Below are 15,264 nucleotides of genomic sequence, written 5' to 3' on the forward strand. Positions count from 1 at the left end.
ATTTTATTTACACGCAAAGCATTCTGGGTAAATGATGACATGGATAGGTCCTCGGTGTGAGCAAGCTATATCCACCCTGAAAGTTAATCTTGGACAATATCTGATGATCGACTCTTTTAAATGAAACCAGAGAGCGTTGACAGAGAGGAGAAGGTAGAAATGACTCAGCCTGGAACTGAAAATATGGATGGAGGACAACAGGTTAGCATATTTTCAGTTCCAGGCTGAGTCATTTCTACCTTCTCCTCTCTGTCAACGCTCTCTGGTTTCATTTAAAAGAGTCGATCATCAGATATTGTCCAAGATTAACCTTCAGGGTGGATATAGCTCGCTCACACCGAGGACCTATCCATGTCATCATTTACCCAGAATGCTTTGCGTGTAAATAAAATGGCTCCATCCGTGTTAAATGTATTTTAAAAAATTTACGAAACTAAACAGCCTACAGTATTTTTACAGTCTTTATTTTACAGTTAAAACATATGTTTGTTAAACAAAGTCTAATGTTACAACTAACCATGGATCCCTTTAAACAACTGGTTCAGTTAGTTTAACACTGTTTGTTTTGCTTTTTCACTATCCGACAAACTATAATGTATATCAGAAATAAACTGGTAAATTTATATTAACATAATGAAAAAAGCAGCTTCATAAAAATAAAAGAAAAAACAATCCTCGGTTGCTCTATAAGCTATTGAAGAACCTTAATCTGTCAATTTCTGCAGTTTATTTGAACCCATATGAAATAGTTCACTGATTTAACTTTTTTTGCAATTTGACTAATTCTAATAAATACTCATTTTAGTTTATTTTTATTTACAGGCCAAAGATTAAATGGGATGCAAAATCTWTTTTAGCTGTTAAATATATTTTGTTGTGTACTTCGAGTCTCTTACAGGCAGAAAAGTAAAATTTAGTTTCTCCAGGGCAAGAATCTAATTAGACTACATAAAACCCCTCATCAGTCACTCTCTACAATACATTATAACCAAAGTATTTTGGCATTTTTGTTTCTGTATGCACATTAATAGGTCAAAAACAAACAAAACGGCAATAGTTCATAGTGGTCATTAAAAACCCAGAACTCTTCAACCCTTACAATTTGTTGAACCAAATAATTTCACAGTTTTCAAGGATTTTGTGTTGGTCATTAAAAACCTCTAATGGGTCGACCTCTATAAGTCACTTTTACCAAACATTAAACCTTTTAAAATCCGTTCACACTAAAAAGCTTATCTGTGGTGTTGTAATGTTTCCTAACAGATTTGCAAATCGTATGTAAATCAGGAAATTTAGTCAAACAAATTTAACGTTAATGGAAATCTGAAGGAGTCTTGATTTAGTCTGCATATATATATTTATATTTATAGTTCACATTCAATCAAACACCGAGCTGAGAAGCAGCTCTTTCAGCTCCTTCAGGTGCAGWCGTTTCTGTAAAAATAAAACAATCAGCAGCTAAACTAAATTTACTGGGCGAGTGATTGTTACGGTCTGTTTTTAGAAAACCTTAAAAGCCTCTGAAATCAGCAGCTGATCAGGCCAAAATCAGCTTTTCTTACTTTGAAGCTTTACAGTAAAGGTTTCATACCGTAAAGGTTATTTTAAGTTCAATAAAAACCCACTTATACAGTAACAGCTTCGTCAGGCCACATCACCATATTGTGTCTCAAAGCTTTATTTACACATCACACCTGAATCACATGTGTTTGTGTGTGAGTCACAAGGAAGCTTTCACATCTACACACATCCTTCTTTGTTTTAAGCTGTTTTCTTCTGCCTCCCACGGTAATTATTTGATGCCAGTAATAAAAAAAGTGATAACTGCGAGGTGTTTGTTTGTCTAGATGGAAAAACACAAAATAGGTTATATTTGTGAGGCTTGGTAAAGAGAAGTGGAGTTAGGAGCAGTTGGATTTTTGCACAAATTTAGCTGATTATTCATTTTACTTCAACCTAAGGTTGTTTTTAAACTGAGCTATGTAACGTGTGAGGATTGTCAGAAAAACATGTTTCTTTCCAGCAAACAAAGAAACTAGTTTTTATTGAACATGACTGATTCTGGCCTAATAAGTTTTATTACAACTGTTTGTCTTGAAACAAAGCTGGTATTCCTCAGTATKGCTCCATAACTTTTTCCAAAAGGTTTTATTTTCAGACATCTGTGATAGGGTAAAAATTAGATTATCTGGACGGACCATATCTAATATTATATATATTTTATCCCCCGTGTACGAGAAAGAAATGAGATGTTTACCTTTATCTGGTGCTGAGAGGTTGGGGTCACTCCGGGGCAAAGTGGTATCACCTATCTGATGAGGAGGAGCTCTCTGAAAAAAAGAAATGATCCAAATGACTATTAAACACAAACGGCGGGAAAACCTTTTGGAAATAGAAAAATTAAAATAAATCTTCAATAAAACAAGAACATGAAGCTTTGACAATTGCTTTGTGCTTGCTGGGTTCTAACTAAACACAATCAAAGAGTCAGTAGCTGTGTTTCCATTGCAAATGTGCGCAAAACTTTGTCGATATTCTGTTAATGTCGAAAAACACAGTTTCGCAACTGCAGTGTTTTTATTAAGAAATGCTATTAAAGTCACGCGTGAATACGTTTGTTCTCGCGATAAGTCATTACAAACATGGCGGCAATGGATGTAAACACATAGCATGTTGCTACCACGACACTAGTGCTCATCATCAGAGGAGACGTCGGCGTCTTTTATCGAGGCTTTCCAGCGACAAGCCCCTTATACTTGGGAGTGGCTACGTATGCTGCGTTTTTGGGAAATTGTAGTCGGTGAGTTTACTACTTTCTTTTACTACTTCGGTGATTTTACTACTACTTCTACTTCCTGTTATCTTCTTTGTCGTTGTCTTTTTCGCTAGTAGAAACAGACGGTTGTTGATCACGTGACTCCTGTGATACGAAAAAAGTGTTTCCATTGCAGTTTTGCAAAACACACCAATTTCAATACGACTGAAATACCACCTCATCCTAGCGCAAAAACATTTTATTGAAAAAAGCAAGTTTTTTTCGAAATTGATGCGTTTCCATTGAGCAAATTTATTTTCGAAATTCTAATTTGCGCATTTTCATGGTCAATGGAAACGCAGCTTGTTTTGCTCCAACTTAAGTTTCTCGTAAATTAGCATAAAACTCAAGTTATATGCGAGTCTTTTCTTATATTTGTAAGTGATTTTTAAGTATTGTGAATGTCTATTGTATGTTTTTATTTTTTCTTTGTACTTCAATAAGTATACAGCAAATAATCAGGGCCAATTTACGGTTTTCGTTGTCTCAATAACGAGACTTAAAATTTGTCATCTTGTCCATGCCTCAATAAACTGACATGGAAAATCATTTGAAGACCTTTAAGTGCCTGTGACAWCAACTTCTTTACATAAACATGAATGCATTTTTGGAAAGAGAATACTGACAAAATATTGCAAAAAAAATTTCATGCAGCTGAGATGAACATTTGTTGAGATATTTGCATTTGCATTAACAGGAAGTGATGTCAAAGGGGGAATGTCTGTATGTAAACAGAGCGTTGTTACAATAGCTAAGCTTTGACTGTAGAGAAGAATTTGATGCGTCTTCAGATTATTTTGAGTCACTATCGGATGAAGAAGAGTCAATGACCAGAGCGTTCCTTTTCTCGAAGCGTTCCCCTTTGATGTCACTTCCTGTTTCACTTTGGCTGCGCCAARTTCCAAAGAAAATATGCCAGTTATGGGACAAAATGGATAAAATTGTCTTTTTTGTCAAGTTTCTTAAATATAAAGTTTTATTTCACTTTTGTATTTGAAGGAAACGCATGTCCCAGGCACTTTAACCTAACAAAAGTTATTTCTATGTATAATGACCAGCTCACTAAGAAAAGGCATTAACATCACATTCAAATGGTTTCCTTAAATCTAAGTTCCTAAAATCTCAGTAAAACTTTTTTTATAAATTTAATGCAGAGACAAACAGCAAAAGTCAAAGTCAGACTCTTTACTGAGTTGTGACCTGTATAATTGTGCTCTGATTGCAGCAAGTAATACAAGCAATCAATGCTTCATTCAGCCGACAAATAAAAGTGTCTCGTAGTCAGTAGGCTCGCTCTAATTATTGCCTTTGTCGAATTCAACCCAAACGGGCCAAGAAAAGCAGCTGAACTCTGCCACAAGCAGCAGCGGCTAGAAATACAGAGCCTTGAAAAGCAAACACATTATCTTTCTGTTAGCGGCGCTTGGCGGCTGCGGCTCGGGCGTGATTGTGTTACATGCTGTCCTTCGGCTAGAAAAGGAATYGCAATATCAACTTGTTCTTGTCGCCCCTTGTTATTATGGTAACATCAGCCTGCTGTACAGAAAAGGTTGTGCAAAGTGGAATGAGGCAGAGCTACWGTGTAATAAAGACAGAGGTTGACATCGGCCGCACCTGGAAAAACTGCACTTCTCAGCGACTAAAGGCCTTACAATAGAGGCCGGTTCATCTCTGAGGCTGAAGTCACACACTCACATGTTTTACACAAAGCTGACCTTGTTTTCTAGCCAGCATGCACCTTATAGACTTATTTTTCTTCTAGGTGGTGTTAAACACAGTGTTGGACAAATAGAAACTCAACTCTTCGTTTGAGCTCCAATATCTGCAAAAACTGATGGAACGTATCAATAATTTACAAAACCATAATATAATATTTTAAAGGCACAGTGTGTRGGATTTGTTGTTTTCAGCGACATCTAGTGGTTGAGTGGTTGAATCATCCTCCCTGGTCCTCCCCCCACCCCCACCCCCCGCTTCCAAACGCAAAGGAGTTGCTACGGTGTCTCTCAGGTGTCAAAAACCTTTGATAATTCCAACCGCGACGTCTACCAGCAGCTTCAGGGCTAGTGATGTTTCAGTGGTAAGATTATGAGCTTTAATAAGTAAAATTATCCCAGCTACAATGACAGACAACAAATATTACATTTATAGTATTACAACTAAAACCATTTTTGACGCCGCCACCGCAGTTTGTCCTTCATGAGCCTTCGTAGACAAGATGGCGGCCGCCTGTAGTGGCGACCCGCGACCATGGAGATATAAACAGCTTTTTRTAAGGTAAAAATAATAAAACAAGGTCTTTGTCTGCAATGATTAGACATGTTTTTATTATTATCATTAGTGATTATCTCAATTTCGGCTAAAAGAATAGACAAAATCCTACACACTGTGCCTTTAATGTCCTTGGATAAATCGCAAATCCGAACCAGATGGCAATAATTTATGTGGTACTTACCAGTGACTTATCTTGTTACATACTTATCTTACCATACAACAACTTTGGTAAAAGTTACTTGAGTAAAAGTCTCATATTTACTCAAGTAAAATTACATATTTTCCAGGCACTTAGTTCAGTTCTATAACACAATCAAGTAACTATGTTACCTTCAGTTGTTATCAAAATGCTGTATTCATCAAAAATAAATGTGGCTTGACATTATAGTCTATCTAAACTCCTCAAAGATGGCCTCTGTCTCTTTAAGAACCTCCTACCGTTTCTGACACTCCCACTTCAGCACGTCTTCACAACAATGCTTCGTGGGAGGGGTGCTCTGTGGGGCGGGAGCTTGGCTGCAAACGTAGCTCCAGGGAGGAGCTTTGTGTAAATAGGCRGAGCTTTGTACCAGCAAACATTTAGGCAGCTCCACGTGGCTACTGGAGGTTCAAGGACTTCTCAAACAAGCAATGAATGAATCAAAGCAGCACTCTGAACTACGGGTATGTTTTTGATGAGGGAAASTGAGCGATTGGAATTTCCGAAATGACATTTATTGGGAGGTGACCTCCCCAAAACACATTTTTCTTAAGGCCATAATGATGATAAAACTATTAAAGCATTAATGTAGAAAAATGTGGGATGCACTGAGCTACATGCTTCAGTTGCGTATACATCTCTGCAATGATCTTCATACTTGGCTACATATGCATTGTGTTGGAATGGTAGATGTTTATACTTCTCATTCAATTACAATTTAATTCACGTAAATTATCTGGACAGGTTTTTATTTTTTTATACCAAAAACAAGCCAAAAAAAATGAAATAGGACAACCTTCCAATTCGTTAAAATGCAGGGAGTAGAAATAAAAAAGTAAAAAAAAAAATGGCTGACAAAATAATTGCTCAAGTTAAATATAGATAACCCAAATTTCATACTGAAAGAAAGGAAAAAAAGTACTTTTTACTTTACTTTACAACTCTGGCTACAATTGTGTTCTCACCCAACAAATCTTTGTTGATCTGATYTCTGGTCAAAAATCTTTTTTTTCTCACTTTACATCAGTTGTGAACATGCATCATTTCTGGTTCGCTGGTATTTCTTAATTATATTCTGAACTGAGCAAAACACTCCCTGAAAACTCCTCTGCTCTGTCTTTAGTGTCTTCAGCTTTATGAACACCAATTGTTTTATTGTTGAGAGTGCTGGGAAGCTCCTCGGAGAGGCCCTCTGTTTACTAACTGTATTGTTTGGGTTTTCCTTATGATAATTCTGAACAAGACGTGATTTTTACAAGTTAATTAAAGTATCAGATCTTGGAAAATTTGTTGGAGAACCAAATCTTTTGGGGTGTTAAAACCTCTGGTTATGTTTTTTTTAAACTCTAAATTGGCACAAAACAGCATTAGTGTTATAACCCTGCCCTGTAATTCCTGCCATTATAAAAAATAGGTGATGGTGTTATTGCCTGTGTGTCTGCCGTGAATGAAAGTGAAGATAAATGGCTCTAACKCAGCCAGTTTTGCAGATATTGAGCTAAAATTTGATTTGGTAGTAGCTGAGAGTCATCACCAACACATACTTTGATGACAGCTTGATGAGATCTTTGTTTACAACTTTAGAGTGCAATGCAATTCTTCAAGAAATATTGCTATTCCTTCCGACAAATGGTACGTGAATACTTCATATTGAGCMCTCATGAAGACAATTTCTWTAAAACCATATTGGAATAACAGGCGAGTGATGTGGAGTATTTCAGGTAATCTGCTTTTTTAAATCAAATTACCCTCCCTTAAGTGGGCACAGGTGAGTGTGTTGAGATAACTGCATGTGTGTGCTGACCTGGGTCGGGTCGAGGGGGTTGGGGAAGATGGCGCTGACCGGTCGGTCTCGCGGCGACAGACAGGCGTTTTCTCTGGAGTGCTTGTGCTTCTCTGCCATCTGAGGTGAACCTGGAACGAGCAGTGTGAGTTGTTAACGCTGTTACACACAAACACACACACACACACACACACAAAGCATAAAAAGGACCAAACAGGAGTGAGGTGTTAGGCTATTACCCACAAATACTGGCAATCAGGAAAGGCCAATCTCCCTCTCTCTCCACCCCCACTCAAGCCTCTCCGCCATCCTTTCAGCCTCACTAGCTCCACAGTGTGATAAATAGCCTGGCCATTCCTCACACACACACACACAAACACACCCTCCTCCCTCCCACTAACCTCGCCCCTACATATCCTCTTCCAGCGACGGGAGCTACAGCTGGACGGGGTTACATATGTAACACGAGACGAGCGATAAGCACAAAAGCCACACGCACGCAAAAAAATCAAAAAATCAAAAGTTTCTTCATTTTTACAGCAGCTGTTTTTCTGAATCCGGAGCGAGCCGCCACCGTGATAGCACTTGGAAGGCTATCATATGAATATAAGATAGCCATCGCTGGCTCTCATTCAGGTTAACGCGGCGGCGGCGATAATTCACGACACGCTTTATGGGTGGACAGAGGGCACTTTCATAAGGGCGCCGCCCGCTGTCAGCAGCCTGCCAAAGGGGAGTGCATACGCTTCCATAAACGTCTTCATATATTCTCAGTTTTTTATGACGGGGCTCGGGCAGAAGCACGTTTACTTGTTGGAACACAGCGAGACGAGGCGGCATTGGATATTTACGCCGCACAGAACCGGAGGCTCGGCGGGCCGGACGCAGGGTTGTGTTAAGGGATGCTCGGCGCAGATGTRATAATCTCTTATTCTCTCTTGTGCTGTTCTGCATTTTCACCGGCAACGTGTTTCTTCCCTCAGCCCATTTATTGCTTTATTTTTTAAAGCATTTTATTTCTTTCAACTCGATCCTTCTGTTCTCTAAAMMCTCTGTCGTCTAACCTCGCTAACCTCTAAAGGCGGAACGCCACGGCGCTTTGGGAGAACGCCGTCTTGTYGGAAGGTTAAAAGTTCACTTTGCCCAGACAGCCTGCTTTTCTGCCTCCTCTACGTGGATCACTGGGGCTTGAAATATCAGCTTGGAAGCCTACATATTGTTTCATAAAAATAAGAAGTCGCTGTCTCACCTCTGGCGCTGGAGGGGGCCGAGCTGGTGACGTTGGGCGAGGCAGAATGGTTGGAGCTGAGGCTCGAGGTAGAAGGGCTGGGCTGTGGGTGAGAAAAGAAAACAGGATCTATGTCGACATCATCAACCAGGACAGAAACATTAAAAGTTTAGAAAGCGTGTTTGCTTTCCGGTTAGCTTACTTTGGTTAAGATGTGAACAAAATTAGAAAAAGACAAGTATTGGTAAAGTTTGTTGCATTAGATTTGAGTTAGCATCTATGCTAAACTGAAGCATTTAGAACCTTATTCTTCTTGATAAATTGAATAAATTTGGTATTAGAGGACCAGCATTACAGTGGATATCTAGCTATTAGAAGGATAGAAAACAGTTGGTATAAATAAATGATGTAAGATCTGAATTCTGTAAAATCACATGTGGAGTTCCTCAGGGTTCTGTACTTGGACTTAAGTTTTGTATTTTATACCTGAACGACTTAATAAATGTGTCAGGGTTTTTTTAATGTTTTGTATTTGCAGATGATACAGCATCTATTTTTTGGGTAAAGATATAGAATGGATGCTGTAGATGGCGCAGACCAAATTTGTAAAAATACAAAATTGGTTTCAACTTAATAAATTATCGTTAAATTTGGATAAAACTAACTATACGATATTCAGTAATAAAAAGAGAACTGTCAATGTTCCATTTAGAGTTGATGGTGTTGAGATCTGTAGAGTCAGTGAGGTGAAGTTTTTGGGTGTCATCATTGCGTTTAGTTATTTTGTTTTAAATGAAATTAATACATTTTTAAATAAAATAAAATAAAACAAAAATAAATAAATAAATAAAATAAAACGTGTAAATGCTACGTTTCATGGCCATCCTCCACAAGTCTTCACTTTCCTGTTCCAACAGAACTTCTTTCCTTAAAGTTYTTGAAGATTTTGGTGGAACCATATTATCCCTAACAGTGAAAACCTTTGTGTGCTAAGTAATGATGACTCCACGTTTTCTTGCAGGTAATCATGTTTAACAGATGGAAAACAATCACTTCATTGCAAAATACATGTCTTGRCATTAATTTTCATGGTATTAAAAATAAAAATCCAAAAGTATGTGTCTTCTATAGGATATTTTACACCATWATTTAGAGCAGATGTTAAAATATTGTAGTACACATTAAACAGCAAACTAATGATATAACGTTTGTGGAAAATGTGAAATCTCACTGTATGCAGAYGATAAGGTTGTTTTTAATCGTGGTAAAACCAAAGAAGATGCAAGCAACATAAATAAAGCTAGAAATTATTGCAATATGTCTCCAAAAATATTCATGTTAGACGTTAGGCCAAATAGTTGGAAAATTATTCATTGTTTCTGCTTATTTACAAATTGTTCATTTAGATTTGATGGATTTATTGTTTTCTTACTGGTAGAAAATCCATTTTGCATTTTATTATTTCTTGAATTTTCTTTACAAATCACGAGTTTTGTAACACAGAGCTTAATTTAACATTTACAGATTTAAATCAAATGTTAAAATAATACAAATATAACGTATCACGATGAAGCCCCTAAATGCTGTATATTACTTATTGCCCGTATTACCCATTGGTAGTTGATAATAAATTACTTAAAATAATTAACTCAAACAGCACTATGGGTGCCAATGAATGTCAGACACCTTTAAAATTAAAACATAAATCCGTAATTCGATGTTTTTAGCAAATAGATTATAATACTTCTCAATTTTCTTTTGATTTTTTAATAAATTGTACATACTCTGGAGAACAAAACCCTCAATATTCAAAATTAATGCCATAATTGGCTCAGTCAGATCCCTGATAACAGCCTTTTTCTTCCTTGTGGTGTTACTTGGAGCCTGCCAGGTGCATCAGACAGCTTGCCAGAAGTTGTCGGCAGTTCTCTGAATTGGCCAAATCTAGTTTAGATTAGACTCGGGCGGGCTCCCCAGACGGCCCGCACAAAGCACCGAGTCCTGAATTGATGTAATCATGACGATTTGTTTGGCTTGACGAAGCCCTGAACAAAAGAGTCAGGATGACAAGGCAGAGCGGAGGTCAGGGGAGAGGAAAAACGAGGGCGGAACGGAGCGAGGTGAGATTATAAAAAGCACTGCGAGTCGAGCGTGAGGGGAGCAGGAGGGCAAATGTTGGGATGTGGACTCAATCTACTACTTTAAGAGCCTTTACGAGTGTGGGTGGCAGCGCAGAAGAGGCTGCGCCTTAGGCTTGTGTGTTCTGGAGAGAGGGGTTTACCTGCATGTTGAAGACTTCATCGGAGCTCTCCGACTGGCCGGTGATGTTGCTGACTTCATTGGAGGCTTGGGATGAAAGGGAGGACGAGGAGTAACGGTTCACTGCAGGGTAGCTGCTGAGGCTAAGGGGGTCAGGAAGACAGAGAGAGTCAGAGAAGGTGATTTTCATGAAGTGCCATCAAGTCAGGTGATCCAAATTCAGGGACTGCGTCCTCCGAAGGACGGATTTGTTACAGCGCCATGCTGGAGGCTGACCAAATTCAAAGAATTCTCGGATGCGGTTGATAAAAGCGTCCCCCTTTTACCTCGGCCCACCCTATCCCATGATGCATTGCAGTTCGATGGGAGATTTTGTTCTGCTCGTAATGGCGGATGAATCGAGAGACAAGTTTCAATAAAAATCTTGCGTAATGAAAATGAAAAGTTTCATACGGTTGTGTTAACGCTTTTGTCATTCATTTAGACAAGCGTTTAATATTCTTCCTGTCAGAAATCAATTGAGCTGGGATAGAGAAACAAAAACGTACCTTTGACGAGTCCCTTAGTTCTTCAAATATCGCCTTTAAGCTAATTTTGTTGTAAATAACACCAATATATTGATATTTTGCTAATTTTGATCCGTTTTTGCTTGTTTGGCATCGTCACAGTTGGGTGGGAATAAAGCTGAAGACTAGACCGTCCAAACTCACAACCATTTTTTAAAGTTTTCATGGCCTATCAAGGAACCAGCCCACAAAGACCAAACAGGCCAGGTCCTTCAAAGGACCCAGCCCCTCAATTTGGACACAGCCCATGTATTTATCTGTGTGTACATCTCATGAAACAAAGGATACRTTTTAAGGATCACTGATGTAACTGATTAACTTTAGGCCAACTTGACCACAAAATAATGTCTATAATCAGTCATTTTTACAGTTTCTCAGCTATAATTTGGTGTAGTAGTATAAAACATCCTCAACAAGGAATGCTACTTATGATTCGCTTCCTTAGAGAGATTTGACTTACCAAGAATTAGGGAACAACATCAAGGCCAAGCGGGGCAAAAAAAAGGACAAAAAGAAACAAAGACTGTCAGATTAAATGCAAGATAACCTACATAAAAAAATAACATATCCTAAAAGTTTTGGYTTTCTAAAACCAGTGCAGAAAACAAAAGTCAGGCAAAATATGCTGAAATGTCACTGGGAGATTGAAGTGATGTACGCGTCCCCTAGTTTCCGGGCCCCGTGGGATCAGACTGTGGAAGCAGAATGTCGCAGGTAGATGGCATGGAAAGGGTCACTGAACACATCAAAACGCACACAAACACACACTGACAGGCACACATACAGTCTGCCTGCCGGCCTGACAGCAGCCACACAGAAGCATCCCGGTGGGTACCATCCATCCATCCAAACCCCCCAACGCGTATTATAAGCAAACACAGAACTACACCAATAAGGGACTGTAGGAGGAAGATGGAAAGGGCATCGAGTGTGGCATTCAAGGTGAGGCGGTGACTCAAGAAAATAAACAAAACCAAGAYGTGGACAAATGGTCCGCAGTAGAGACCCCACTGTAATGAGGTAAATCAGGAGAGAATATAAAGTGGAAATGTTTTTGGATGATTTATAAATCTTTAAAATGAAAAGACAGAGGAATCTGAATTTTTTTCTTCGAGCTCCAGAAAGATAAATAATGCATAAAAAATGCGATAGAACGAACAAAGTTGACGGGGGTCATCACCTCCGCCTGGCGGCCCCTCTGCTGCCGTCCGGACTAATGATGCTGGGCACCGAGTTCCTGCACGTTCTCGGGCTCCCGTTGGTGAAGTGAACTGGGCTCGCCCGCACATACGCCGGAAACTCCTGTGGTTATGAAATGAGGAGGAAGTTAAAGTGATTAAATGCCTTTTTTGTGCCAGCATGAGGTACGTAAATAAACTACTCGAGGGGAGGCTGTTTAATGAGGGGTGGCTTTTCTCCTTTGGAGGACTGTAGGGGTCATTTACTCTGAAGTCTAAAACAGCAGAAGCTTGTTGTCAACTTCAGTTTATGCTTTTGTAAAGACTTTAGTTAATAATTGGGGAACACACGGAACATTTCCTTTTATGTTTAATATGAAATTTGTTAAAAATACACAATACAGCCTGGTACATACCCCATACACACCATGTATATACCTTGTACCTGTGTGGATCTATTCTGAAGTGASTTGTTACCCCTTATTTAGAGGGTACATGCCTGGTAACCAATAAGTAGCAGGAATGTATTTGGTAAGTACCAAAAACGTACATACTTTATAGGTACCAGGTATGTAACTGGTTCTTACTGGGTACAGATCTGGTTCCTGGGACCTGACTGTGATATAAAATGACTTCTTAGCTTGTACTTACAGGTTATGCACCAGATGCATACKTTGTAAGTATGCTATAGGTACCAGGAACATACCCTCAAGGTACCTACAGAATAAGTTTAAGAACCTGGAACTACCATGTAAATACCAGGGTTTGTACAAGGTACTACCCGGTAAGAACCAGTGACATAGCCATTATTTATGATAAATTATTAAAAAAACAGATACCAAATAGGTTCCGTAAAGCCTAGGTACATACAAGTACACAATAAGCACCAGGTACTTMCTACATAGGTATCAAGAACATATGTGGTATCCATGAGGTACACACCCAGTTGGAATTGGGTGCATACCCTGTAAGTATACAATAAGCACCAGGTATCAAGAACATATGCGGTACCCGTGAGGTWCACACCCTTTTGGAACTGAGTACAYACTTGGTACCTATGGGGAATTATTACAAACCAAGCACTTACCAGTAAGTACCCAATACATACCCTAAAAACTAGGTGCATACCCTGTAAGTATACAATAAGTACCAGGTACTTTMYACGTARATATCAAGAACATAATGTGGTACCTATGGGGCACACACACTGTAGGAACTGGGTACCCAAACCCAAACTGGGTACCCAACCAAATAGGTTCCGTAAAGCCTAGGTACATACCCTGTAAGTACAMAATAAGCACCAGGTACTTACTCCATAGATATCAAGAACATATGTGGCACCCATGAGGTACACACCCTATTGGAACTGAGTACCTTCCTGGTACCCATGGGGAATTATTACAAATCAGCTACTTAAGTACCAGATACATATCGTAAAAACTAGGTACTTACCTTGTAAGTACACAATAAGTAYCAGTAATTTCCCATGTTGGTACAGAGAACATGTGTTGTACCTATGGTGACTTGTTACTTTGTCCTTATGAACCCAGTCTTCTGGTGCACACCACAGTTGCAAAGTAGACAGTCATGTTCCCATAGGTACTAAGTATGTTTTCAGTAACCACCACGTATGTACCCAGTATCTACCAGGCAGTTTTATGAGTTGCTGTCTAGTATTTAAATTTGTCATTGGACCAAGAGCTTACCTGTATGCCCAAACTGGATTTCATAAGATGGAACTGGTCCACCAGCTTCTTGTGAAGAGGTCTCATGTCTTGGGGAACATATTTCTCATGCACGGCTAGGCCATATTCCAGTATATGTGCCTACAATACAGACAGAAAAAAAGTTTTTTTTCTTATTATTATTAAAATGTTTGCTCATTTGTCCCCAAGTCCTTGGTTGCAATAGTTTTTTTTATTCCTCTCACCTGCTCAAACATGAGTTCTCTCAGTCGCCCGATCTTTTCGCCATCCTCCGGATGATTCATGGTGTAGTCTTTCACGAAAAAGGCCTGCATGGGAACAAAAGTGCAGAATATCCACTAAAGCCCACAGCAAGAGCTGAGTTGGTAAGCTTTCTGGCTCTGAAACGTTCACATGAACCCCAACAGGCCTGACTCAGAGAATTAGGGTTTGCACATTTTATTTCAGGAGTCCTTCAAAAATATTTAAGAGCAAGCCACCTCTCAAATGCGGCATCATATTTCTTTGTAGGATCCTGTTTCATACTAGAGTCCTTTGTGAAAAAGAGCTATTGGGTTTTCTCTTGTTGCATTGATAACAATTTTAAGGTGAGAAAAACTGCATGTGAGCAAACAAAAAGAAAAACCACAATAAAACTGATTTACCAGAAAATCAAAGGTGATTTTTTTTTTCAAATTTCGTTTAGAAGCCAATCAAGAATCAGATTTTCAAAACTCCTTTCATGTTACTTTTATTCTTGTCTCGCTCTAAAATAAAACTGGTTACAGCTCACGTTCTGCATCTTCTCCTCACTCTATTTCTACAAACAAGGAGTCTTGCAAAAGAAGCAGATAAAATAAAACAGCGCAGACACCCCTCGACTGATAATAATGCTTATTTATTGCATCCATACATTTACTGCCAGCTCCCTACTGTTTACAATGACATCAACACTTGTCATACGTCTGCAGATTAGAGCAAATCCTTTTCAGTCTGCCTTTGAGCACACCAAAGAGAGGAAAGGGAGGATGAAATGATGAAAAGCCCAGCTCGCAATCTGCTCTCAAATCTGCCCCAGAAGGAAACGCAAGGGGGRAAAAAAATAATAAAAATAAGGCACTGAGAGGTAAAAGGGGGGTGTTCACAAAAAGCGCAGCACAGCTCCTCTCAAGGACAAAGCTGTCTGATTCTAAAGAGACAGACGGAGAGAAAAGACACTCAAGGCTGCTTCAAACATGCATACACACACACACACACACACACACACACACACACAC

General features: G+C 39.1%; 1 protein-coding gene across 4 annotated transcripts in view; it reads right to left on the reverse strand.

The window, feature by feature from the left end:
* dock4b (dedicator of cytokinesis 4b) overlaps positions 1–15,264 on the reverse strand; it is a gene marked incomplete at its 3' end in the record, with an annotated part of 164,263 nt that overhangs the window by 2,591 nt on the left and 146,408 nt on the right. For 2 of the 4 annotated variants that reach the window (XM_014010606.1, XM_014010603.1), the window contains 7 exon segments: positions 2,258–2,330; positions 7,093–7,202; positions 8,321–8,402; positions 10,581–10,701; positions 12,305–12,426; positions 14,009–14,128; positions 14,233–14,316. In XM_014010606.1, the coding sequence (XP_013866060.1) occupies positions 2,258–2,330; positions 7,093–7,202; positions 8,321–8,402; positions 10,581–10,701; positions 12,305–12,426; positions 14,009–14,128; positions 14,233–14,316 (712 nt within the window). 4 annotated transcript variants of the gene reach the window in all.

This window comes from Austrofundulus limnaeus, unplaced genomic scaffold (genome assembly GCF_001266775.1).
Source record: "Austrofundulus limnaeus strain Quisiro unplaced genomic scaffold, Austrofundulus_limnaeus-1.0 Scaffold71, whole genome shotgun sequence".
NCBI classification, from domain to species: domain Eukaryota; kingdom Metazoa; phylum Chordata; class Actinopteri; order Cyprinodontiformes; family Rivulidae; genus Austrofundulus; species Austrofundulus limnaeus.